Raw genomic sequence first — 27,310 nt, 5'->3', positions numbered from 1 at the left:
GGGGGGGGGGGGGCAGGAGGATCAGGAATTCAAGGTCAGGGGTGCCAGACCAGCCTGGACCACAAGCAACCCTGCCTCAACAAAACCAACCAAATCCAAGCCTTTACTGCTGAAAGGGACTGACAGGAACATGGGCGTTAAGCTGGACTTGTTGTGGAGAAAGGCATGGTGTCCTCTAAACTCTGGCCCACTCTTCCAGATAACCTTCCTGTTTTTAAGAACAAACATTTCTAAAGTGTCTTGACCACTAACTAGTCAGAGACATAGGTTTGTAAGATTTTTCTTGAAAAGGTGTTAGTCAAGGACTGGCAAAATCCATATGAAGATTAACACACATTTCCAAAATGCTATCCAAATAAAATTGATTGTATTATCACAACTACTTGATGGTAACAGTGTTTGTGTGTTTATGTGTCAGTGTGTGTAAGGGCAGAGATGATCCAGCATGTTCAAGATGAGAGGAGTTTCTGTAGCCAAATGATCCTTTGGACAGTAGGTCCTGAGCCTTTGATGTGTAGTTGCCACCCTGTGCTAAAGAGTCAGAGTCATATCAAATAGATGTACAGTTCATCCATTGATCTGCAGACTCTGCTGAACTCTGTCTTCACATGTATCACCTGATCACAGCACCAATGCAGACAAAGAAGTCTTTCCAGATCCGAGGGCATGGCTCAGTTAGCAAAGCGATGACGGAACATGAGGATGTGATGTCAAAACCTAGGAAGGCTGAATGTAGCCTTTATAAAATATAACCATGACTATTAAAAACACTAGCACGCACAGGCCCTGGGTTAAATCTTGAGAACCAAAAAAAAACCCAACCCCCCCCCAAAAAAAAAACACAAGAGAAAAGAACAAAAAACATTGAAAGAAATTTTCATAAAATAGGAACATCTTGTAATGTTCAAACTATTAGCAGACCCCAAATTTTAAAGGCCTTAAAATTATACTATCCACTAAGGTAGCCACTAACTAGAAGTAGCTGCTAAGTATTTAAATGAGCATGTCACTAGATTCAGTTGAAATGTCCTGTAAAATACACACTGAAGTCTTAAGGCTAAGTATGAGAAATAGGGATTAATGATTTTTGATAAGAATCAAATGGATTTCAATACTCTCTATGCCAATTTTATGATGAAATGATAACATTTCAGATACATGGGGTTAAATATATCATTACAAGTGGTTTCATACATTTTAAAGAAAAGTTTTTCTTACAGTGGTGGAATCAAACGCAGCGCCTGGAGCATGCAAGGCAAGCACTCTCCCACTGAGCCACATATGGTGATATTTTGTGTGTGCTCTAACAGATAAAGCTTGCCTGAAGATCAGAGGACAGAGCTAGCCACTAGTTAACCAGGCAGTGGTGGCACACACCTTTGATTCCAGCACTTGGAATCTCATGCCTTTGATCCCAGTACTTGGGAGGCACATGCCTTTCATCCCAGCACTAAGGAGGTGGAAACAAAGTGATTTGGCTGGGTGGAGAGAGGAATAAAAGGCGGGAGGAGACAGGAGCTCAGCCCCTTCTGTCTGAGAATTCAGTAGAGGTAAGAAGTCCCTTTAGTGGCTGGCTCCTTTATTTCTCTGATCTTTCAGTACTTGCCCCATATCTGACTCCAAGTTTAATTATTAAAACCAATTAGAATTCACACTACAGCCCCACCCCAGCTCTAAAAATTTTTAATATGCAGCATTGCCCGGTAGAGCCCAGGACACCTGCTGACAACTCAGTTTCACCTATCCCTCCCTGCAGGGCACATAATTATAATTAAAATTGTTTCTTCTTTATCTAAAATTTGAGTTTAACCAGGTAGATTTTTCATTTATTAAATCTTGAAATTAATATGTATTAACTTGTATTAATTAATATGTATTAATTGTATTCATATGGTTAATTTTAATTGTGATGGTGAATGTTGTCAACTCTACGGCATCTAGAATCATCTAAGAGAGACACCTCTAGGCGTCTAAGAGACATTTAGTCTCTTAGAAACTACCTGTGAGGAAGTTTCTAGACTGGGTTAGCTGAGCCGGAAAGACGAACCTTAACAGTGGGCAGGCCTGGGGTCCGGGTCTAAATAAAAAGGAGAAGAGAGCTGAGCACCAGTATTATCACTCCTGGCTTCCTGACTGAGGACAGGTGACGAGCAGCCTTGTACTCCGGCCACCATGCCTTCCCAGCGTGACTGACTCCACCCCCAACCATGAGCCCAAACAAACCAACCCTTCCTTCCCTCCTCTTCAACTGGTTTTCTCCAGCATTTTGTCTCAGCAACAGGAAATGTTACTAACACAAGGGCTACCAAAACAATTTTAATTATAATGTACACCTGTTGTGCGCACCTGTTGTCCCTGCTACTTGAGGGAAAGAGACAGGTGGTCCTTTGGGGTCAAAGTGGTAGAAAAAAAGCAGGTCAATACAGCAGGCTCCATTTCATAGATATAAATAAAAAATATTACTTTAGAATCACACAATTGCTATTTTTATGCTCGATCCTTTTCTAATTTCAGAAATATCATCTGCACAAAATAATGGCTTTCATTGTGAGGTTATTTGTTTTGAGGCTGTGTTTCATTGTGTATCCCTGGCTGGACTCAAATCCACAGAGATCCTCCTCCTTCTGTCTTCCTAGTGCTAGGATTAAAGGGCCCTGCCACCAAACCTGGCAGGTTTTTTTTTCTTTGATATTTTTACCAGTCAGCTCCTGAGTTAACTGTAAAAATAACTAATCAGAGGGTTTAACCCTAGACTACGATCCTTAATCTTGAAGCTAATTTTTTACATTTGCTTAAATCAATTTGATGAAAGAATGATTTCTTAAGAACATAAAGCACAGGCCAGGCGGTGGTGGCGCACGCCTGTAATCCCAGCACTCGGGAGGCAGAGGCAGGCGGATCTCTGTGAGTTCGAGACCAGCCTGGTCTACAAGAGCTAGCTCCAGGATAGGCTCCAAAACCACAGAGAAACCCTGTCTCGAAAAAAACAAAAAAACAAAACAAAAAAAAAGAACATAAAGCACAGAAAGGAATCGGAAAACTAAAGTTCATTGTTCGCAGCCTCATGGCCACGGTCTCAAAATCTGTCTCAATCATTTCAGTGAATATTATAATTTTATTTTATGTGAATGGGCATTTTGCCCACGTGTGTCTTTGTGCACCATGCGTGTGCCTGGTGTCCAGTAGGGGAGAAAAGGACTTTCATTCCCCTGAAACTAAAGTTACAGAAGGTTGTAAGCCATCGTTGTGTGCTGGGAATCGAACTCAGGTCCTCTGAAGGAGCAGACTCTCGGCGGGATACATCGAAAACTTAAGAGGGTAGGCTAATTAATACTTAATATCTAAGCCCTCCCCCACTGAACACCCAGCCTGGTCCCCAAGTCCCTAAAGGGGCCCTACTCGGGGGTGTGGCCTCAGAATGCCCGCCCCCTTTCCCAGCGGAGGCGGGGAGCTACAGAGGCCCCGCCCCCAGCGGCCCGCGCCCACTCTTGAGGAGACCTCAGCTCAGGGCTGCCCTTCACCACCCGCCCAATTCTGAAGCCAGGCTCGGACCCGCTTCTTTTTTTCGGGGGGGGGGGGGAGGGTAGAACTGCTTCTGCACTGCCCAGCCAGCTCGGAGTCCTGGGCCAGGTCCGGCGCCCACCGCGGATCACCCAGGCTCCTACCCCTTCCCCCTACGGCGTGCCTCAGAGCTGACCCGCGAGGCGGGCCCTGTGGCGTAGGCCCAGACCCAGAGCCCGTCATGGCCTCACGCCTAGGTATGGTTGGCGCTGGCGGGTCTGAGGCGGCGGGAGGAACTCACGAGCCTGTCCCTTCTTAACGGTCAGCAAAAGCGGTCCGCGGGCCGCTGGTGCGCGGCTGGTGCTCCGCACGCACGCACGCACGCACCCGCACTGTACACTGTGCCCCGCCCCCTGCGCCCGGCTGTCTTCAGGTTCTCCACCAGACTCAGTGAGCGACTAAGGACTCTATGTCAGCCTACGATGACCTGACCGCCTTCCTGGGCGAGTGGGGCCCCTTCCAGCGCCTCATCTTCTTCCTCCTCAGCGCCAGCATCATCCCCAATGGCTTCACTGGTTTGTCAGCCGTGTTCCTGACAGCGATCCCGGAGCACCGTTGCCGCATACCGGACACCGTGAACCTGAGCAGCGCGTGGCGCAACCACAGTATCCCATTGGAGACGAAGGGCGGACGACAGGTGCCCCAGAAATGTCGCCGCTACCGACTGGCTACTATCGCCAACTTCTCCGCGCTAGGACTGGAGCCGGGGCAGGACGTGGACCTGGAGCAGCTGGAGCAGGAGAGTTGCCTGGATGGCTGGGAGTACAGCAAGGACATCTTCCTGTCTACCATCGTGACCGAGGTAGGTGGCAGGTTCCTGTCAGCATCTGGTGATAAACGCGGGCGACGGTTGTAGTCCTTCGTCCAAGGCACAGGCTCCCTGGTGATGGGCATCCTCCAGTCAGGACGCCCAGGAACACAGATTTATGAAATGACTTCTAGCCACGGTATGTCCCTCAGAGCACAAGTGTCAGGCTGGCCATCTGTCCTTAGAGCCACATTGAAGATGAAGTCCAGAAAGTCCTGCTTCTAGGAGAAGCCCTAAGGCTCTGAGTGGTGCGACTTTGTCTAATGATGTGATCCAGAGGAGCCTAGGACTTGGTCCAGGGAATGCCTCCGTCTTAGCATCTGTGTTCAGAAAGGGATGCTCGGCAGAACTTTTCTAAGTTAAGGAAGCATGTGTCCCAAACTCTCTTCCTTTTCTCTAGTTACTCTCCCTCCTTCACTCATCCTCACCCCAAATGAAGTCTCATCCTGCCCCATGAAAAACGCCTCATGAGAGATGCCGCTTGAGAGATGCCTCATGAAAGAGGAAAGATGCCATATGAGAAATTGTTTTGTTTCGCTTGAGTGGGTTGTTATTTCTTAAGGACCCCTGGGTCTGAAGATCTATTCAGGGTGACTTTATATGGAGTCCTTTCCACAGTATTCTGAGACAAGAGTGCTGGTGGGGTTTAATTATGGCATGTAGCCTTCATGTGGAGAATGATGGAAACCTAAGTCCTCATCCCCTTGCTCTTTATTCTTCGGTGACTCTGTCCGACCCCTTGCAGTCTCTCAGCTGGAGGTGTGACATACTGTTGAAAGGTGCATGTGGATGTGTTTTGGGGACTTGGGCACCAATTGTCATTTTCTGGGCTCTCAGCAGTACTAAGTATGCAGAACAATGAAAGAGCCCTATGCCATACCGTTGGGCATCAGGGTCAGTGAATGTCAGGAATAGGGATTGATCAGTTAGGCCTCCTGGAGGAGATAACTTCTTGGTGAACCTAACCATTAGGTCCAGATCCAAGAGCAAGAAATGGTTACAGGAGGATGTATAGCAATAGCAATAAGGAGAAGCTAGGGGTCCATGTATGGCATCTGAGCCTCCTGGAGGCCGGAGACTGAGCTTCCTTCCTTATGGAGGCTCCCAGGTATGTTGCTTCAGGGGGTTGTGATCCTTCAAGGGTAGAGTCTGAGAGCATCCCTGCAAAAATCACTGCCTGCTTTCTTTAGATGTTTGAGAGCTGGTGTCTCCAAAACCTGTGCCAAACCTGCTACCTAAGTAAGTAGTTAGAGTGAAAGTTAAAGGCCGTGCTGGCACACGCCTTTAATCCCAGCACTCGGGAGGCAGAGGGAGGTGGATCTCTATGAGTTCCAGGCCACGCTGGTCGACACAGTGAGTCCCAGGACATCCAGGCATACACAAAGCAAAAACAAAACAAAAAGCCAGTACTGACTAAGTTGATTAGTGCTTTTGATCTATGAGTCCACAGAGAAGAGATTCTCAGTTGCTCCACATCCTGGTCTCCAAACTCACAGTGCATGGAAGCAAGTGGGATCTGACAGAGGCTACTGGGTGACACCCATTCCTCGGATCTGTTTCTGGCTGCCCAGAGACGGGCAGTTGAAATCTGAAGGGACTTACTGACATCTCTTGAACTTTTACCCTGACCTTGAGGGTACTGGGTCACTTGTGTCACTTGCCCTCACTCACTGTCATGCTGCTTGCTGCCTAGGGTGGACGCAGTACTGGTGAGCTCCCCAGAGCAGCGAAAGTCCAGATCCTTTTGACCTACTTCTGCTGCCAATGTCATCGTGTCTTCCCCCCCCCCAATGGATCTGGATGTTATTGAGCTGTCTTAGCAGTTTCGTAAGAGCTGTATGCCTTTTCACCCACTTACAGGTCAGCAGTCTTTGCGGGAGGTGAGTCTAATACTTTACTTAGCTCTTTTGTTTGGGGATACTGGAATGCCTGACTTGAAGTTCAAGGCTTGTCCTCTTAGATGAGCAACTGCTGTTGAAAGCTGCTGCTTTAACATTCTGATGACTTTTTCTAAGACCTGATCTGTTTCAGCCCACACCTAGCCTGCTGACCACAGCAGCTAGTCAGTCCCCTACCTGCTAAATGTCTCTAAGCCTGCCCTCTATCCCAAATCAAAGTAGATGTCTTTTAAGTACACTAGTATTGAATAATTATTCTCCTCCTCCTTCTCCTCCTCCTCCTCTTTGTCTTCCTCCTTCTTCCCTTACTCCTCTTCCTCCTCCTCCTTCTCTTTCTCTTTCTGTCTTCTTTTTCTTCTCTTGCTCCTCCTTCTCTTCCTCCTCCTCCTCCTTCTTTTCTCCTCTTTATTCTTCTCTTCCTCCTTGTCTTTATTTTCTTCCTCCTCCTCTTTCTTTTCTTTTTTTTTTTTTTTTATATTTATTTCTTATGTATACAATGTTCTGTCTGTGTGTATGCCTGCTGGCCAGAAGAGGGCACCAGACCTCATTACAGATGGTTGTGAGCCACCATGTGGTTGCTGGGAATTGAACTCAGGACCTTTGGAAGAGCAGGCACTGCTCTTAACCTCTGAGCCATCTCTCCAGTCCTCTTCTTCTCTTTCTCATTCTCCTTCTTCTCTTCCTTCTCCTCCTTCTCTTCCTCTTCCTCCTTTTCTTCTTCCTCTTTTTTCTTCTCTTCCTCCTTCTTCTTGTCTTCCTCCTCCTTTTCTTCTTCCTTCTTCTTCTCTTCTTTCTCTTCTTTCACTTTTGAGTTAAATTATATGCATGAAATACTAAACTTTGCAATAGATTTCTATTTCTCCATGAATCTTGACAGGGTACTGGATAAGGGAGATTTTTTATTGAAACATCTTTATTGGATGATTGGGTGAATAATTTATGAGACTTTTTACAATGCTTAAGAACTAACTGATAGACAAAAGATAACCCTGAGGAGCTACAAGATTGACTGGAATGCTTTCTGAGAAATGCGATTCTCTCCTCCTCCCCCACTTGGCTTTGTGTGTATTGAAAACCAGGCAGTGGGGTTGGCCAAAAAAAAGAGAACCTTTCTATGAGGTCAGAGAGCTTTGTGAGCCCACATTTCAGGAAAGCTCGCTAAGCTACGTGCTTGTAGGCTGGCCCCTCTTCCTGCCCCTTGCTCATCTCTGGGACACTTGGCAACTCCTACCCACCATGCTGTACTTCTGATCCAGGACTACCCCTTCTTCTGAGAACCTGTCTGTGGTTTCACAGAAACCCTGCCAAGCCTGCAGGCAGAAACATTTCTGTATGGCTTTCTGGTGCCTATGAGTTCAGGCTCCTTCAGCTGAAGTCTGGCATGGCTCTGCATTGTCCTACACCATACCCGTCTCTGCTTTCCATGATTCTCTTGCCAAGGCATCAGCAGGACTCCAACTTGTTCTCTGGTGTTCCAGACTAGCCTTTCCAGCTATCTTGCCTCTTGCCTAGGTCATCTTGGAAAATGGGAATTCTTCCCACCATTATCCACAACTCACTGGATGAAAACTCCTAGCACCCTAGTTGGTGGGTTTGGCATGAATCTGAAAAATAGAGAACCTTGGAGCCAGGAGCTTACTGCTAACCTGTGTTAGCCACCCCTTACCCACGCCCTGCCCACATCTGAGATCCACAGACACTCATCTTTGCCTTGGTAGCTACATGGCAAAACAAAGCCACTTGCTGGCCCTAACTCCTTGTGCACACACAGCCATAGTAGACACAGCTGACGGGAGCAGTCACACTGAGCCCTCTCTTACTGAGAACCAGCACTCTGGGTCAGGGTTCAATAATGACACAGTCAGGAGTCATAGAGCAAAGAAAAGAATTCATCCTATAGATGAAAGTCTGGTGCTCATCTGGACTCTGCACAGATGGGCAAACACTGTAAAGGAAATGATGGTGTTGAAGGGCGGTGGCCCTTTTATCCATTGAGCCACTCAGCCATGTATCATTTAGTTCCCAGGTCATTGCTCTGTTCAGGGCACGGTGGGCATGACAGAGGTTGTTAGAGCAGGTACTACTTCTCTTCCTGAAAGCCCTGAAGCAAGGGTCCACTATAATTTCTTCTTCAATTTTATTTTGTGAAATTAAATCTTGCTAAGTTGACTAGGCTGACCACAAGTGATCTTCCTGCTTCAGATTCCTGATTGTTGGGACTATAAACTCTCACCATTAATTGTAATAGGATTCACCATTAATTGTAGTGGGGGACAGAACACGATGTTTTAGGGAAAGTAGGAAGTGAGACCTGCTACTGTGCTTGGTCACTGATGCAGACACACTAGGTACATCTCAGGGAGACTTGTGCCTCTTGGACATAGATCCTATCACTTTTCTCTTCCAGCTGGTTCATGGGTGCAAGAACATTTAGTCCCAGAAGACTGTATCCTCTCTTTCTGCCTCCCTCCCTTCATTCATCCCTCTCTTCCTCTCTCTTTCTCCCGCCCCTTTCTTCCCATTGTTGAAAAGAATATTCATTATATATGAGGTAGAGATGTGCCTCTTTGGGCTAAGAGGTGACTCAGGGTAAGTATGCTTGCTGACACTGGATCCCAGCTCCCACATTGAAAAAAAAGAAGGAAGGGAGGGAGGAAGAAAGGAAGGAAAGTATTATCTGAGGTTTCTATTCTGCCCGGTTCCCACAGTCGTTAAATCCCAAAGAAATCACACAGAGTTCTACATTAGTTATAAACTGATTGGCCCATTAGCTCAGGCTTCTTATTAACTCTTATAACTTATATTAGCCCATTATTCTTGTCTGTGTTAGCCACATGACTCGGTGCCTTATTCGACAGTGCAGTCACATCTTGCTTGTTACATTGCTGGGCCAGGACTGCACATTAGGACTTCCTTCTTCCCAGAATTCTCCTGTTTTCATTGACCCACCTATACTTCCTGCTGGCTACTGGCCAATCAGTGTTTATTTAAAATCTAATTGACAGCATACAGACATTTGTCCCACACCAGGAAAGGTGGTGTGTGGGGCTTATGAGATATCTAAATGTTAAATAGCATTTTGTGCTCATCCAGAGGACCTGAGTTCTGTCTCTAGCACCCATGGGCAATTCACAACCACCTGTTATTCTGGGTCTAGAGGATCCAGTACCTTCTGGTCTACACAGGCAAGTATACACATGTGACATACACTCACATAAACACATAAAGTTTAAAAAGTCATAGACAAAATTTTAAAATCATTTTTTAAAAGAGAAATAGAAAGCTGGGTGTGGTGGGGCACACCTTTAGTATCAGCACTCCAAGAAGCAGAGGCGGTGGCTCTCTGAGTTTGAGACCACAGCAAAGCCCTGTCTCAGAAAGCAAGAGTGTGAAGGGAGCCAAGCATAGCTATGCTGTTTAGTGAGAGACCCCATCTCAAAGGAATAAAGCAGGACACCCAACATACTCCTCTAGTCTCCATGTATGTAGGTATAAAGGCCTGTATAGACATGCATGCACATATACTACATATGTATTACATAATAAAAAAACATATCTTCTTTTATAAAAGCTCAATAGTTGTTGTTTTTTCTTAAAGATTTATCTTTGTGAGTATTCTGCATGCATGTGTTTGAAGTACCACATGCATGAAGTGGCAAAAGAGGACATGGGATCCTCTGACAAAAAGCTCATCAGTGATTGAGACATAATTGAGATAAAGAGTCTATCTAAGTGGACAGTTTGGAGAGCTCTGGCACCTATGTTAACATACCCTTGAACCCACTACTACTAGAGAGACACATTTCTGACTAGAAAGTAGTGTGGACCCTGGCCATAGCTGTTCTCAATTCTCCAAGTTTGGGTCCCCTTCTCCAGTTCTCCATCTATGAAACTTGATGCATGGCCAGTACTTCAGAGCCACCTACCAAGTAGAAGAAGCATTGATGGTCTAGCCTTCGGGTGCTTTAGTTATAGCTGAGTAGCCAGATGAGTACAGGAATACTAGGTTCGTGTGCAAGCTCATCAAGCAGGAATGTGTAACTTTGACTATGATCCCACCCCTCCAACAAGAATTCAGGCCAAGTCCAAATGCCTACTGCATTGGATATGAAGGTTGGCAGGTGAATGAATAGGTGGGACACACCCTGTGCTTTTGAGAACTCTTGTCCTTAGCTGACTATTCACAGGTTCCCTATAGCCAGTAGGAGACAAATATTAATGTAAGCCAGGCCCTGGGAGGTATCAGGGATTGTCAGTGGGAGTCCCTGTAGGTGTCCAGGTAGGGAAGAAAACCCTGTGAAGAGATAAGAATGAAAACCCAGTTCAAATTGACTTCATCAAACTGGATCAGACTTTGATGGTTTATTCCCAATATATTTAAGCCTAGTACAATTTTGGGGGAAAAGTTTCTTTGTGTAATACAATTCCCAGTGTACAAAGAAGAGCAATTATGTTGAAATGCAACTCAGGGTACAAGTCATTTCATCCAAGAAGATGGGTTCTAGAGATAGGCTATTTGTACTAGTTTAAGGGCCTAAGTAAGGGTCTGGCCTAGTCTGTCATATAGATAGCATAGAGGTCATTTGGGCTATTAGCCATCTCAAGTCCTAGTTGTAGGAGCTTGGGAGAGCCTCTGGCTATCAGGGTCATTGAGATTACTAGCCACCTCCAGTCCTAGTTGTAGGAGCTTGATATGGCCTATGGCCTGGCCAGACAAATAACACAAATCACCAAGCAGTTAATCGCTTGCAAGTCTCAGCTTTCTGGATGGAAGAAGAGGTTTTTCATCTTTCTTATTGGAAAAACAATCCTGTGTGCTTAACATTCCTGGTTTCTCCGGTGATCTGTGGGTACAAGGACCTTCATGCTATGCTCCCAACACTGTCAGTGGTGGGTGACAGCGTAGTTATTTCATTGAGCTCACCTCTTACCCAGACTAAGGATAGGATAAATCAAGCAGCGGAAGTGAAAGCCTGAAAGATGCTCCCATGCCTGCCTATAGATGAGTTTGACTTGCTTTTATATGCTATCCAGCCTCAAAAGTGTGTTTGGGAGACCTATTGAGGTCCACAACTCTAGAACTCAATTGTAGAATCCTGTGTACATTTTCTTTTCCTTTTTTTAAATTTAAATTTTTTAAAACCATCTTTTCTCATTTTACATACCAATTCCAGTTTCTACCACCTCCCCTCCTCCTGCTCCCCCACCTTCTCCTCCACCCCATCCCTTATTCACTCCTCAGAGAAGATAAGGCTTCCCATGGGGAGTCAACAAAATCTGGCACATATCTTTGATGCAGGACCAAGGCCCTCCCCACTATATCTAGGCTGAGCAAGGTATCCCTCTAAAGAAAATGGGCTCCAAAAAGTCAATTCAAGCACTAGGGCTAATTCTTGGTCCCACTGTCAGTACCCTTACAGACTGCCCCAGCCATACAATTGTCACCCACATTCAGAGGGCCTAGTTTGAGCCTGCTGTCAGTCCAGAGTCAGTGAGCTCTCACTAGCTCAGGTAAGCTGTTTCTGTGTGTATCCCTATCATGGTCTTGAATCCTTTGCTCATATTATTGCTCCTCCCTCTCTTTGACTGGACTTTGGGAGCTCAGCCCAGTGCTTCACTGTGAATCTCTGCATCTGCTTCCTTCAGGCTCTATGACCATTAAGATAGTCATCAATCTGATTACAGGGGAAGGCAAGTTCAAGCAGCCTATCCAGAATTGCTTAGGGAACACTCATATCACAAGGACTTTGCTCAGCTGTTCATAGCAGCATTATTTGTCTTAGCCAGAACCTGGAAACAACTGAAGAATGGATAAAGAAAATATGGTACATTCTTTTCCTTTTTTACCATTCCTCCTCCACATCTTCCTCCCTTTTTTTTAACAAAAGACATGATCTGATGTAGCCCAGATTAACCTTGATTTTAACAACCTTGAATGTTGACATTCTGATTCTTCTTCCCAAGTGCTGGGATTATATGCATGAATCACCATACATGCTTTGTGCAATACTAAGGATTGAACCAGGGCTTCATGTATGCTAGTCAAGCACTCTACCAACTCAGCTTCATCCCAATCTTCTGAATGGATTTCTTGTCTAGCATGGATGTATCAGTCCCAAACCATCACAATGGACTTGTTGATAAACAGCTTCCAACAACTTACCCTCATTTCATCTTTGTTTTAGCAGAAGTAATACATTTTATCATATTTGAGAATGACAGTAGCCATAATGTAGCCTATGACAAACAGCTTCACAGAAGCTCACATGCTGCCTGCCATCATTGACTCCTTTAGCTTTAGGACTCAAACCATTCATATGGCTTTAGCAGTCACATATGGATGGTGGTCACTATAGGAACATTTATCCACCTACCTAGTATCTGGGTGCTAGCACCACCAAGGCAGGTGGAACCTGGAGGAGCGAGAGCATCTAGGTCTCCTTGACTCCTGCTGGTCTCTGCTTCCTTTTTGACTTGGAGATCAGCTATCCACAATTATCCCCTGGGTTGGGATCACCACCCATCCTAACTCATCCTAAAGTACATGTTACTCCAAAGTGAAGAGCTAGTAGTATGCCTGAGGCAGCAATGGAGGTTCTTTATGGGCAGCTAGTTGGGTGCCCTTCACACCCAGGTACAGGTGGACTGCATGAACCCGGGACAGCAGAGAGGCCCGGCTGTTTATTCCTCTGCCACCAGCCCAGAAGACATTCTCTGTGAGAGCAGCACTCTCCCAGCCTCTGCTGAGTGCTGGGGAGGCAGCAGGCTCTGTGGAAGGCAGACAATAGTCTATGAGAGACAAGATGGTGGGGAGGCACCTGCTTTCTCTGCATTGCTGCCCAGATGAGCCATTGCTTGTGTTAGTGAGTGCATATACTCAGAACATTCAGGGATGCAGGGTATTCCAGTTCATTTAACAAGAAGCCTTACATTTCAGAAAAGAAGTGAGTGATGCATCCCTTTGCTTTTCCTACAGTGGAACCTGGTGTGTAACGATGACTGGAAAGGCCCTCTCACCACCTCCTTCTTTTACGTGGGTGTGCTCTTAGGCTCCTTCATTTCGGGACAGCTCTCAGACAGGTAAGGTGTCTGGTACTGATCAAGGAGTATGTTCCTTTCCTTTGATTTTAGCTGATGGTGTTCTCTTAGACTATGGCCATTCGTTTCAGAAGCAGCAGCATCTATGTCTAGCATGGACTTCCAACAACTTCCAAATGGGCCAACCTCTCATGTAATTTTCCAGTTCTTGTAGAGCAGAGAAACCTGAGCTAGCCAAGCCATGTGTACCCATGGTCCAATGACCAGTTGCCTTGCCATGATTCACTTCTATATATATGTGGCCTCCTTTCCCTGGGAGATTATAGCACTCTTGTATGAGAAAAAAGGGAGAGGTTGATGCTATCCATGTGTGGATGTGCTGTATTGTAGAGCACTAGGCAATACCATGGTGCCCACATCTGTATTCTAAAGATAGGATTCTTTCTCCCTGAGAAGGTAAGAGAAGATTGAGATCTCACTGGTCAGTTGGTGGTGTGAGGAGCAGAACTCTGGTGTCCCCTAGCTAAGTGGCCCATGGTTATAGCACTTACTGTATGACCAGGATACTGAATGTTAATTGTAATTATGATGATATTTATGCATTTTCTTTTTTTTTGTTTTTTGGTTTTTCGAGACAGGGTTTCTCTGTAGCTTTGGTGCCCGTCCCGGAACTAGCTCTTGTAGACCAGGCTGGCCTCGGACTCCCAGAGATCTGCCTGCCTCTGCCTCCCGAGTGCTGGGATTAAAGGCGTGCGCCACCACCGCCCGGCCAGATTTAAAGCTTTTATCTGAGTTACATCAATGGCTCAGAGAATTTTTAAAAACTTGAAATTAAAGCAGTGGGTGGTAGTGTACACCTGTAATTCCAGTATTCAGATGGCTGAGACCACAGGAGCGAGAGTTCAAGGCCATCTTGGGCTACTCAGTGAGAACCTGTCTCAGAAGCCAAAAGTAACAACTCATAAAATTATATGCAAACGGTTAGGGATGCGGAGTTGTTGTTATGTTTGATCAAGGTCAGTAGCTTTTGTGAAGTTCTCAGAAGGGTTTATTATGCTATATCCCTTTCTTGGAGCTTTATGATCTATCACAGACTCCTGAGGTCAGAAGAGAGGCTTGCTCCGGAGCTTTGGCCATGGTGGCTCAGTAGAGGGTGCTGCAGCATCCAGCTCAGAGAAAAATCCAGGCAGAGGCAGAATGTTATTCTGTCTGGGAAGTAAAGCTGCATTGCTCTGTCACATACACTCAAGGTGATATGATTACACATTTTTATCTATGGAGCATCGTCACTTCATTAACTCAAAATTTTGGGGCTTGTCTGTTGTTTTGTATGTTTTTATTTATTATTTGTGTATATATATTGGAGGAGATGTATGTATGCCAGAATGCCAAAACATGCATTTGGAGGTCAGGAGAAAACTGTGGAATCCCACTTTTACTTCCAGAGTTCCAACTGAATTCATGAGGCTTACATTTGCTTTTTGTGGGTCCTTTTTTTTTTTTTTTTTCTTTAGATAAGGTCTTTCTTGCCTTACGTGACCTGGTATTTGTTATGTAGGCCAGGATGACATTAAACTTGGGGCATTCCTCCCACACACCTTCCTGATGCTAGAAATAAAAGAATGTACCACCACACTCAGCTAATGAAAATTTACGTAAGTGTATATTTCATTAGATTTATTTTCAGGAGTCACCAAGTGATTAAAAACAAAAATACTCAAAGCTACCAGGGTGCATTAAAGAGTAGGCTGCCAGTTGTGGTGGCGCACTTCTTCAGTACTTGAGGAGGCAGAGATGGGTGGTTCTCTGAGTTTGAGACCAGCAGTGTGTTCTAGAACAGCTGTTACCCTCAGGAACACTATTTCACAGAGACAGGAAAAATTAAAAACTAAAGAGGTCAGTAAGCTGTGACCAAAGATTGCCAACTCTGGATTTCCCTGCTGGAAAGTGATGTTTCTCTTAATCTAGTAACAAGCATCAACAGATGGCTTTCATTGGTTTAGCAAATATGTAGTATGTAATGAGTGTCAAACACTGTTCTACATACAGCAAATCCTAAATGCCAAAGAGGGAACCATATCCTTACAACCCTCTGAAGCAGGAACTGTTATTCCCATTGTATAGGAAGGGAAAGTTAAACATGGTAGTTAGGTTACATAGGGGCAAGTAGCTGGTTATACTGAGGCCCAGAAAGACTTGATCCTTTGGTTTTCTAGACTACTGTTAAAGACTTCTGGAACTTGCCTATTGGCAAGGCAGATAGATGGATTCAACTTACTGAGGAAGTGATTGTTTTCCTTGGCAATGGGAAATAATAATACCAGAGGCTACGGTACTGTGAGAGTGTCTGACGGGGCCAGAGGAGGCTTTACTGAGAAGCAAAGCATGAGCTGATTGTGGAAAGATGAGTAGAAATTTGTGTCAAAAGTGGTGGAGAGATGAAGAGATTCCAGGCAGGAGCAACAGCCATGCATTAAAGTCTTGGCTGACGTCTGGAGAGTAGGGTGGAGACAAAGGGCCAGAGGCAGGCAGAGGTCTGAGCAGATGGGCAAACTGGGCTTAGCTCAGATCACAACAAGGCATTTGGGTTCAGTGAGAAGCCTTGAAAGTTTTTTTTGCTACTTTTTTTTTTAAACTTGAGTGTGACATGCATTTTAAAAAAGAATTTGGCAGTCTAGTATTGATGGAAGGAAAATAAGAGAGACCTTTTTTCTTACACACACACACACACACACACACACACACACACAACCTCTCTCTCTCCTTTTAGTTTTTGGTGTTTTTTTGGTTTTTTTTGTTTTTTTTTTTAGTTTTTCGAGACAGGGTTTCTCTGTAGCTTTGGTTCCTGTCCTGGCACTAGCTCTTGTAGACCAGGCTGGCCTTGAACTCACAGAGATCTGCCGGCCTCTGCCTCCCGAGTGCTGGGATTAAAGGCGTGCGCCACCACCGACCTACTGGCGGGCGGTGTTTTGTTTTTTCAATACAAGGTTTCTCTTCTGGACAGCACTGGTTATCTGGCACTCCCTTTGTAGATCAGGCTAGCCTGAACTCACAGAGATCTATCTGACTCTGCCTCCTGTGTCCTGGGATTAAAGGCGTGCACTGCCACACCCAGTTTACAAGAGAGAACTTAAAGGGATCAATTAAAATATTTTCAGTGCTTCTTTCAGAAGATGATAGGAGCTGAGCATAGGACCAAGGCTGGAGAATGAGAGTGAAATCAGAAAGACTTGCTGTCTGGTCACATGTGGGGAGTGCAGACAGAAAAGGCCTCTGGCCTTCATAGCTAAGACAAAGAACCACATTTGCAGGGGAGGCATTGGATATAATAGGAAGGTATTGAATTTGGGGTGATTACAAGAGAGATTCCGTGAGAGGTTCCTGTAGGTGTAATGGCAGAGGAGGGGCAGGAGCAGGCTGAGAGGTTCTTCAGGTAGAAGTGAGGAATTTAAGGGTAGAATGACCACTGAATCTCAAAGGAATTGATTTGATGTCAAAATCAAGGAGGAAGTACCCAAGCTGAGTGTAGAAACCATGTCAGTTGTGTGCTAGGTTACATAGATCTTTATGAGCCATCTTAAGAACCTGTGTGCCATGCATGGAACACTATGATCACCTGAGGAAAGGGAAGTCCCACACTAAAGGGTTTGCTCCCAAAGAAACAATGGAAACAAAATTCATGAGCATGCTAGGCATCACCTTCCCTACAGAGGGGAGATGGAGTGTGTTGGAGACCTTCTCTGAAATTTTTGAGGCAGGGAGCTAGGGATTGTAGTCCAGTTGGTAAAGTGTTTGGCTAGCATGCATGAAACCCTAGGTTTGATCTACACACTGAATAAACCAGGTGTGATGGTGCACCCCTGTAACCCCAGCACTTAGAAGACGGAGGCAGGAGGATTACGAGTTTAAGGTCATGCTCAGTTACATAGTGACTTACAGGCCAGCCTGGGATACATGACACCCCTCTCTGAGTGTGTGAGTGTGTGTGTATGTGTGTGTGTGTGTGTGTGTGTGTGTGTGTTGGCTTTTGCACCTGAAAATCTCTTTTAAGCAAGCTTGCTCAGCCTGGAAATGAAAGCCTGAGTGCTATGTTCTGACTGTGGTCCTCGCCTGCAGCTCCCAGCATTGCCATAGCCTGTTGCACAGCCAGAGACGTGCTGGGGCTTGTGAGGACGGCTCTGCACCTCACTACTTCTGAGTACGAGGTTGACAAACAAACCAGATTATGGCCTCAGTTGGTGTTCAGAGGAGCAGCAGTAACTTTTTAATATGGGAGAAATGTTAAGCTTTCTTCTTGGAATATTATTAAGTCGGAATTAAGATAATTTTATATTGTCATGCCTTCCCCCCTCCCTGAGATAGAGTTTCTCTGTGTGGCCCTCGCTGTCTTGAAATTCACTCCATAGACTAGGCTAGCCTCAAACACAGAAATCTGACTGCCTAAAATTGAAGGCATGCACCATCACTGCCTAGCCCATTGTCATGCCTTTTATGTGACAATATCAGGCTATCATTTTGTATTATGAGAGGTTCAACACTGGGAAGAAGTAGATTAATAGTTCCTGGTTTTGTAAATGTGTATGTTTGCCATTTTGTTGACAGCCTTTAAAAATGAGGTCTGTGGGTGGGAGAGATGGCTCTGGGTAATGGTACTTTAATTCTGGAAGCCAAATTACTTTAGATTCTGTCATTGTCACAGTTCAACCACAATGGAGTGGCCTGACAACTACCAGCAAGTCAAGCAGTAGAACTTTGTGCCTCAGAAGCCCATCCAGTGTCTGCCCCACCCAAGTTAGCATGCCCTCAGCCGCGAGTGCTCACTGCTCTTGCAGAGGCCCTGAGTTCCATTCCCAGTTCCCACATTAGGCAGCTCCCAGCTGTCTCCAGCTCCAGCTGTGAGGGATCTCATTTTCTGGTCTCTATGAGCACCTGTACTGACACATGTATGTATCCCCTACCCCACGAACATATATGTACACATTATTCAAAACAAAAATCTGCAAAAAAAAAACTTCCATTGAACAAGGTTATAGAACCACTTCCATGTAAACAGCTGGGTAGCTTTGCTTTATAATCCCAGGGATGAAAGGGCAGGAGCAGGAGCTTATTGGCCAGCCACCCTAAGCTAATGGGTGAGTTCTAGATGCCAGTGAGAAACCCTGTCTTAAAATGAGGCGGACAGATCCAAGGGGCTCCTGATGCCATGTGGCTCAGGCAAGCAAAAGTCATCCATGGGGCTGCCTGGGTCCTCATAGTCTGATGTACCTGAAGGCATCCACAGACCCACCAAGTGCCTTGAGCACCAGGTAGGTGGTTGCCATTATGATGAGCAAGTCTATGGTGGAGAAATGGGAGAGAAAGAGAAGCAGAATTGTTCTTGTGCTATGGTAAGAGGCAGTTCTGAAGAAGTGAGGGTGGTGATGAATTGACTGATGTTGGTGACCTGCCTGACACTGGGGCCAGGGTAATGTCTAGGCCCAGGCTGCAGCTGAGGTTCATGTCTGGGTCCATGGCCCTACTGCATCCAGGCTCTGTGTTGATGCTTGTGGCTTCTGATATGATGAAAGGACATGCAGATGCTAAGGGTCTGGGCCACCACCTAGGGCCATGTTGGTGTCCAAGGGCCATAGTGCTCAGGAGGCATGCCAGTCTGACCTGTGCCACCACATAGAGCCATGGTGAGCCTCAGCTGCTGCCAGTGACCATGTCTGAGTCCATGGCCCTGCTACAGCCAGGGTCTGTGTTGATGTTCTGTGACTCCTGATACCGCTGGGGGCTGTGCAGATTCCGGGATCTGGACAGCCACCTGAGTCCATATTGGTGTCCAAGGGCCTTATTGCTACCGGGGCCATGCTGCCATCAGGGCCATGGTGACATCAGGGCCTAAGCTGCAATTAGGGGCCATGTTCCTGCTGCAGCAGGGATCTGTGATGATATCCATGGCCCATGTTGCCATAGTGGGTCATAGGAACCATGTATGTTGAATCCAAGGGCCATACTGAGCCAAGCCTGTCCCTCCCTGGCCCTGGGATAGCTGGCTCTGCCCCTTGCTGGACAATGCAGCAGGAGAGCTAGCCCTGCACCCCTATGGAAAAGCTCCCGTCCACCCGCACTAAGGAGAGATGGCCCTAATGGTAGGAGCCTAAGAGAGCTGGCTCTGTCCCTCGCCTGACTGGTCAGCTCAGCTACCACCCAGACCCACATCCTGAGCCTTGGGTTGGCCCACACTAACTAGACATCTACCCCATCGCTGATGCTGGAGTGCGGGAAGGGACGGGTGCTGCAGTGATAACCGCAGGGCAACAGCAGGCTATCTGAGAGGAGTTTCAGCAAAAGTGCAGTGATGATGCTGTACCAGAGGCCTTGAACTAAAACAGTGGCTCATTGCAATGAATATTTTGCGGGTGGGGGCTGATTGGACATACTGCATGAAGTGCCACAATTCCTGGTACCAGTAGAATGAATGAAGAGGTATTAGAAAGATGGAGGAGTGAGGTGAGTTTTGTTTGTTTTTGTTTTAAGTAATTTGGGGGGCGTGCTGCAGGGGTGAGGGAGGGATGTGGAGGGACAGGGAGATGGGTGGGGTTGGGGTGCATGACGTGAAATTCCCAGAGACTCAATAAAGAAATAAGTTTAAAAAAATGATGTGGGCAGCTTCTGAATAATGACACTGAGATTGACCTCTAGTTTCTACATGCATAAATACACGTGCACAGGAGAACACGTACACATACACACACACACACACACACACACACACACACACACACACACCAAAGAAAACCTCCAAACTGAGATTCTTGTTGTAAAGAAGATGTGTAAAGAGAGCAGACAGCTTACGTCCAGGGAAGGGATTGTTGCAGTTTTTGATGGTACTCAGGATAACTACAACACAGTAGGCAGATGGACACATAGAAACCTGAGAAAGCTTTGTTTCAGGTGTATCCGAGGGTGTTTCCCATAGTGTGTGAATCTACATGGACTGAGGAGAAGGTCCTCCATGCAGACAGTGTGGGTGAATGTATTCTCCAAAAAGAGCCATGACCAAAAGAAAACAGAAGCATGCTAACCTAAGAAAGACAGCAGTCTGCACTGTAGATAATGATGCAAGTCTGCTGCTCCTCTGACCGCCTTCATGCAGTTGCCCGTAATCTGTCCCTGTAATAAACGGTTTTGTATGTTGGGTTGTTTTTGTAGTTGTGTTTGTTTTCATTTGTGCTGGAAGTTGAATCCAGGTCCTGGTGCTTGCTAGGCATGCCCTCTGCCACTGAACTATGCTCATCTCCTCCCGTTATTTTGAATTACAAGTACCATTATCTATAATCCATTATGCTACATATTTCATATTTGCATCATTTCCAATAGATACTATTGTACTTCCACAATAAATGAAGAGATGGATTTTTTTGTATATCTGCACTTGAGAAAGATAAAAATTTCTCCATATCTCAGCCCCTTGGGTGACCCATGGAGGGTTTTGTTGTTGTTTTTTAGGGTTGTTTGTTTGTTTTCCCAAAGATTGGGGGCTGGAGAGACAGTTCAGACATTTAGAGCACTGACTACTTTTGCAGGGCTTAGGTTTAATTTCCAGCACCTATATAAAGGCTCACAGCCATCTGTAACTCTGGTTCTAGGGGATCTAATGCTCTCTTCTGACCGCTGAGGGTACCAAGCATAAATATTATGCTCAGACATATATGCAGACCAAACACCTATAAACATAAATTAAAATTTTTTAACTCAAGCAGAAAAAAATCAGATTGCTTGTCTGGTGACCTTTTACATTTTCAACATAAATGTGCTTACTGGCAAAAATAATGACCTGAGTTCAACCTCTAGTACTCATATGATGGATGGAGATATCAACTTCATACGTTACCCTCTAATCTCCACTTGGGTGTACCCCAATAAATAAAAATGAAAGAAAAGTTTAAAATGAAAAGGTTAGAATTGTGAACTGGGGTATAGCTCAATAGTAAAATACTGACCTAGAACAAGGTTTCTGACCCTTATTCTGACCCCAGAAGAAAGACTCAGGTTACATGGTTGCTTCAGCCACCTACAGTTATTAAATCTGAGTGCACACAATTGCCAGGCATGTCTGTTACCACATTGCGGACTTTGAGCCATTTCTTTGTATTTATAAATACTTTGCTCCTGAATGTTATATACAAGTGACTATTTTATGTTTATCAAAATATGTGTGAATGACTATTTAATTGTGTAAAGTATATGAAATTTCTGCCATGCATTTATTTCTCAAACCCTTCTTTAAAATGTAAATAAATGCAGTTAATTTTTTAACTTGAGCCGGGCGGTGGTGGCACACACCTTTCATCCCAGCACTCAGGAGGCAGAGACAGAGAGATCTCTGTGAGTTCAAGGCCAGCCTGGTCTACAAGATCTAGTTCCAGGACAGGTTCCAAAGCTACAGAGAAACCCTGTCTCAAAACACCCCCCCCCCAAAAAAAAGAATTCACTTGGGAGAGAATACACTCAATATGTTACAAAAGTCAAATTGTCAAACAACTATATATTCGAGTTTTTTACATGTATTTTGTCTTTAAAGTTATTATGAATATATGGATTTAAACATAACAAATGCCTTTCTAGCCCCTGTAGTCACTAGCATCAGTGAGGCACTGCCTTTGGAGCAGCCTGAGTGTCCAGGCTACAAATCCATCTTGGAAAGTATCAGTGACAGCATGGGGACAGAGAGTAGAACCATCCTGGTGCCCGTCCTTATAACAGGAGAAAGCACCTCTTGGTGAAACCAGTTGCTGCTGCCTCTCAACTGTTTCTCTGTGATCCTCCTCTCCTCCCCAGGTTTGGTCGGAAGACTGTGCTGTTTTGGACCATGGCCATGCACACGGGGTTCAGCTTCCTGCAAGTCTTCTCTGTGAACTTCGAGATGTTTACTGCACTGTATACCCTTGTTGGAATGGGTCACATATCCAACTATGTGGCAGCATTTGTCCTGGGTATGGACATCAGTTGGAGTTCAGTTCTAGATACTGTGTTTCACTTTTCTGGAGACAAGTTGTTATGTCCCTCAGGGAAAACTGGCTAGAATTCCCCAGTAAATAAACCTAGCTTAGCAGCTGGGAAATTGAGCCTGACAATGGTTTCTGACTTTTGATGTCCAGTTCTCTTCTGGCCTCTGACTTGTGGACCCTTGGCCTTATTAGTACTTAAACCATTAACTAGGATTCACCACGGGGCATCCATTCTTAAAGACTTGCAAGGCAAGGGCCTAGGTAGCTAAGGAAAGAAGGAGGCACACGGGGGGGGGGGGGTGGCATGATGGGCGGTCTCCCTAGGAAAGGGAGATGCCAAAGAGCATTGGTGGCTGTCAGTGTCTGCCAAGGACCGTGAGCTGAGAGGTCCAGTTAAGGTTCTGTCAGAGTCCACCCTTCAAGGCTCTGACTCAGACAAGCCACCTTGTTCCCACTGGAAAGCTTCTGGTCTCCCTGTTTGGAAGAGCCTTGCTGAAGCAATCAGATCACTGAGTTCCTTGGGTTGTATTGTGGAAAGCATTATTACTTTCTTTTCGCATTTCCTAGAACATCCTATTTTCCTCGAAGGATAATAGTTAGCATGTGTGGCTGGGGATGATGATGATGATGTTTTCATGAGAGCACTGTTGCCCAGGGACCTCAGAGAAATACCCAGGAGCAAATCAGACTTAGTTCAGATGCAACCCTTCCCAGGGCCTCAGAACACAGCTAACTCTGGCTCCCTCCTTGTCTCTGCACTGAAAATGATACCACAGAAGAGTCATAAGAAAATAACCCCAATTAATGATTAACTTTACTCCTCCCTTGTTTTGAACAGGAACAGAAATTCTCTCCAAGTCAATTCGAATTATATTCGCCACCTTAGGAGTGTGCATATTTTTTGCATTTGGCTTCATGGTGCTGCCTCTTTTTGCATACTTCATCAGAGACTGGCGGATGCTGCAGCTGGCAATCACTTTGCCAGGGGTGTTGTGTGGGCTTCTCTGGTGGTAAGTGTGGCCCCACCCCTTGGGCCGACTGCCTTTGGGGAGGCTTCTGTCTCCTGTCCAGTAGAGGGCAGCAGTAGTTCCCAAACCCCAATCTAGATCCCAGAAAAAAAGGTAGTGAATATTATTTATAAATCAGGTCAGAAAGTCTCTCCATACTCAGAAAAGCCTGCTTGTCCTGTGCCCTGTTCTAGGCTGAACTAAGAATTTGCTGCATGCAGATAGGGGCCAACCTAACCTCTGGGGAATTCTCAGATCCCGGTACAAGACAGCAAGACCTAGGCTGTAGATGCTTGATGCTGAGGCTCCAGGCATGGGTGTCGGGAGGTAAAGAAAGGGAGGGCTTCAGAAGTGAGCTTCCTTGAGTGGCTCTGCAGAGGAATGCAGGCTCCAGCTACACTTCCAACAGAGGGGCATTGATCAGGCAGAGCATAGGCCTCAGAAATAAGCCATGGAACTTGACAGAGGAACCAGGCAGGAATCACTCCTTACACTAGACCGGACTAAGGTGAGATCCTCATCCATGTACAGTGATGAGCACCCTGGAGATTACTGGGAGAAGAAGAAATAGTGCATTATGGCTCCTGATTATGACAGCGGAGAGAGGGCTGCCTGGGTACAAGGAAAATATCCAGTAAGACTCCAGCCTTGATACCCATGCTGCTTTGTGGAAAGAGACTGACAAGTCCAAAATCAGAGGTGGACTGAGGAAGAAATGATGTCAAGTGATCGCTGCAAGTTTCTGTGGATGTCGGGGACAGAGTAGAAGATGGCAGGATCTGGCTGTGCCTAACTCTCAGCACCAGGAGCCCATCCTGTGCTTGTCTCCTTAAAGCCCTCAAGGGGGCAGCACTGCTGCAGACGTGCAGGTGCCAGCCTGAGTGGAGATCCCCTTGGGATGTGCAGGATGCTTGAGTTTTCCTCACTATAGTCAGTGTTCAGCAGAACTCATAGCTTAGGAAGTGCTGGGCCATCTCTGTTTCTGGCTTATAAAAACACCTGATTGTAGAAGGAGGTGAGCATACCTGCTTTTCGTCCCGCCCAGCTCCTGCATGGTTAGCTTTACACCCGAAATAACAACACACAAACTATTCATTTAAGCACTGCCTGGCCCATTAGTTCTAGCTGCTTATTGGCTAATTCTCACATCTTGGTTAATGCATTTCTAATAATCTGTGTAGCACCACAAAGTGGTGGCTTACTGGGAAGATTCTAACCTGCGTCCATCTTGGAGAGGAGAGCTATGGCGTCTGACCAACTATGCTTTCTTTCTCCCAGCATTCTGTTCTGTCTACTCCACCTATCTAAATCCTGCCCTATCAAAAAGCCAAGGCAGTTTCTTTATTAACCAATGAGAGTAACACATAGACTGGTGACCCTTCTCTATCACCTGATACTCCACATACTCCCTCTGCACCTGAAACCTCATTTCTCATCTCTAGTTAAGCATGCCCAGCCTCTGGGAAAGCAAGCAAACAGGAAACATCACTAGAATGCACTTGTACTTTCAGGTGTATTCCTGAGTCCCCCCGATGGCTCGTCTCTCAAGGCCGAATTAAAGAGGCAGAGGTGATCATCCGCAGAGCTGCCAAAATCAATGGAATTGTTGCACCTTCCCCTATTTTTGATCCAAATGAGGTAAATTTGTGTGGAAGGTGGTGGAGAGACTCACTCTGGTCATTTTAGGTCAGCACCATACAGCACAGCTCACAGGAGCTCAGCCCTTACTCTACCCAAACCCCAGCCATCCCTAGAGCAAGGTCTGTTGAAATGCAGAAGTTAAAGGCATAGAGAGATGATTCAGTCTGTAAAGTGTCTGCCATATAAGTATGAAGACCTCGGTTCAGATCACCAAAAAGCCAGGCATGGCAGAGTGTACCTGTAATCCCAACACTGGGGAAGCAGGGACAGAAGGATCCCAGGGACTTAATCAGGACTGGCTAGTCCAGCCAGCTAACCAGTCAAGGAGAGATCTTGTCTCTAGTGTAAGGTAGAAAAGTGATTGAGGATGACACCCTAAGTCAACCTCTAGCCTACACACACACACTCACGCTCACATTCCTGTGGTCCATACACATGTACACCCATGAACATGTATACACTCGGACCTCTGAGGGTAAGTAATGGTTCTAGATACCTATTCTCTCCCATGGACTTTTTTCCATGCTTACTTTACTTCCTATCCAAGTAACATAAACAATATATTTTAACCATTTCTCTTTCTTTATTTCTTTTTAACATAGGCTCTCAATATGTAACCCTGACTGGTCTAGAAATCGGTATAGACCAGGTTGGTTTCAAACTCACAAAGATTTCACTGCCTATGCCTCCAAAGAACTGGAACTGAAGAGATATGCTATCATATCTGGATTACTTTTGATAATAAAATGCCTTTTATTAGCAAGAGGCTTCCATCAACTTTAGCTTTCTGGAAAGTCACTGTTTCTTATGCCTCAGGGTGTAGATGGATTTTCTTTGGACCACCAGCTCACAAATAATAACACAGAGACTTATTATTAATTACAAAAGCTCAACCTTAGCACGGGTTTGTCCTAACTAGTTCTTATAACTTAAATTAACCCATACTTTTTAATCTACGTTGTGGCTCAATACAACTTCTCTCTGTACTTCCCACCCTGCTTCCTCTGGGCTGGCCATTCAGACATTTATTATACAAATCACAACATTACATCTTCACACGATGTACAGATATCACACAACATCAGGGATTGTCATAGAAAGATAATCTGAACACTGGTAGATTTGCACTCAGTAGTGTTCTGTCTCTGACTGCTGTTTTTTCTGATGGCCATCTCTTCCCTGTTCTCATATTCCATGAGTAATTTCTTGTAGTGTAAGCTGCAAGCATGTTTGAGATGCTCTGGGCTGATGAGGACTGGGGGCTAGTGAGAGAGGAAGCAGTTGTTACAGGCAGCAAAGATGCTGATAGCCACCAAGAGTCCTTAAGTGGTGGCCCAGCAGCCACAGTCACTTATCACTCACCAGCTCTAGAAGGTCTCTGAGGCACAGAAGTCAGGACTGCAATGTGACTAAGGTCATTTTAAGTGAGGTGGAGTCAGTCTGGGTGAACGCTCCAGCCTCATTAGCACCACTGAGGAAATGGAGCTGTTTCAGAATTTTTGAGTCCAGGATGATTTTTCACTGAACTACTGAGTGGGTAAAAACAAGTTCCCAAAGTGTGTTGGCTAAGAAAGAGCATCAGTGTGTTTAGCCATGAGATTTAGTGATGGCCTTGGCTCTGCTGAATCTCATAAGGAGTTACTCTGGGTGAAATATGGGTTAGTTTTTCTATTTTCAATTTGATTTTTTTTTCTGGAAGAAGACCAGTAACTACATAGTACAAGAACTCAAAATATTCATTATTTAAATTATTTAAATACACAGCCTTATTTTTCTCTAACTGAGATAGCAGGGAGTCATCCTTGCATGGGAAACCTCAAAGTCCTCCCTGAAAGGTGGCAGTGAGCATGGGCAGGGTAATCCAGTGAGGTGGCTGTCACCTTGTGGTGTAGGAGGTCCTTTCGTCAGTGTATTCCTTTTCTTGGTTAATGAATAAAGAAACTGGCTTGGCCTGTTGATAGGGCAGAATTTATGTAGGCGGGGAAGACAGAACTGAATGCTGGGAAAAAGAAGGGCAGAGTCAGGGGATGCCATGGATCCACGGCTGGAGGTAGCTGTGCTGAGACTTTGCTGGTAGGCCATGACCTTGTGGTGATAAACAGATTAATAAAAATGGATTAAATTAAGATGTAAGAGTTAGCCAACAAGAAGCTAGAGCTAATGGGCCAAGCAGTGATTTAATTAATAGAGTTTCTGTGTAATTATTTCTGGTCTAAGCTAGTCAGGTGGTTGGGATGAACAAGTAGCCCTCCTTGCAACAACATTGGTTTTCAATTGCTGGATACCTCTCTTTATTCCTCATTGCCCTTCAGTTTCCTTTTGTCATTGACTAGGCCTACAGGGGGCCTTGGTCATCAACGG

General features: G+C 45.5%; 1 protein-coding gene across 17 annotated transcripts in view; it reads left to right on the top strand.

Annotated features, from left to right (window-relative positions):
- Positions 1-3,481: 3,481 nt before the first annotated feature.
- Positions 3,482-27,310, top strand: part of LOC126510945 (solute carrier family 22 member 5) — a 162,142-nt gene continuing 138,313 nt past the window's right edge. For 16 of the 17 annotated variants that reach the window (XR_007594556.1, XR_007594557.1, XR_007594562.1 and 13 more), the window contains exons 1-5: positions 3,482-4,363; positions 13,244-13,347; positions 22,132-22,286; positions 23,140-23,311; positions 24,820-24,946. Coding sequence is in view for 8 of the 17 variants with exons in the window: in XM_050157707.1 (XP_050013664.1) it covers positions 3,971-4,363; positions 13,244-13,347; positions 22,132-22,286; positions 23,140-23,311; positions 24,820-24,946 (951 nt within the window). In the remaining 9 variants the exon portion in view is untranslated. The remainder of the gene's footprint in view (positions 4,364-13,243; positions 13,348-22,131; positions 22,287-23,139; positions 23,312-24,819; positions 24,947-27,310) is intronic. The other variant, XM_050157706.1, reaches the window with a different exon arrangement.

This window comes from Alexandromys fortis, unplaced genomic scaffold, assembly GCF_014885135.2.
Source record: "Alexandromys fortis isolate MF-2015 unplaced genomic scaffold, M_Fortis_MF-2015_v1.1 scaffold_103, whole genome shotgun sequence".
Classification (NCBI taxonomy): Eukaryota; Metazoa; Chordata; class Mammalia; order Rodentia; family Cricetidae; genus Alexandromys; species Alexandromys fortis.
This window is presented reverse-complemented; position numbering and strand designations above follow the sequence as displayed.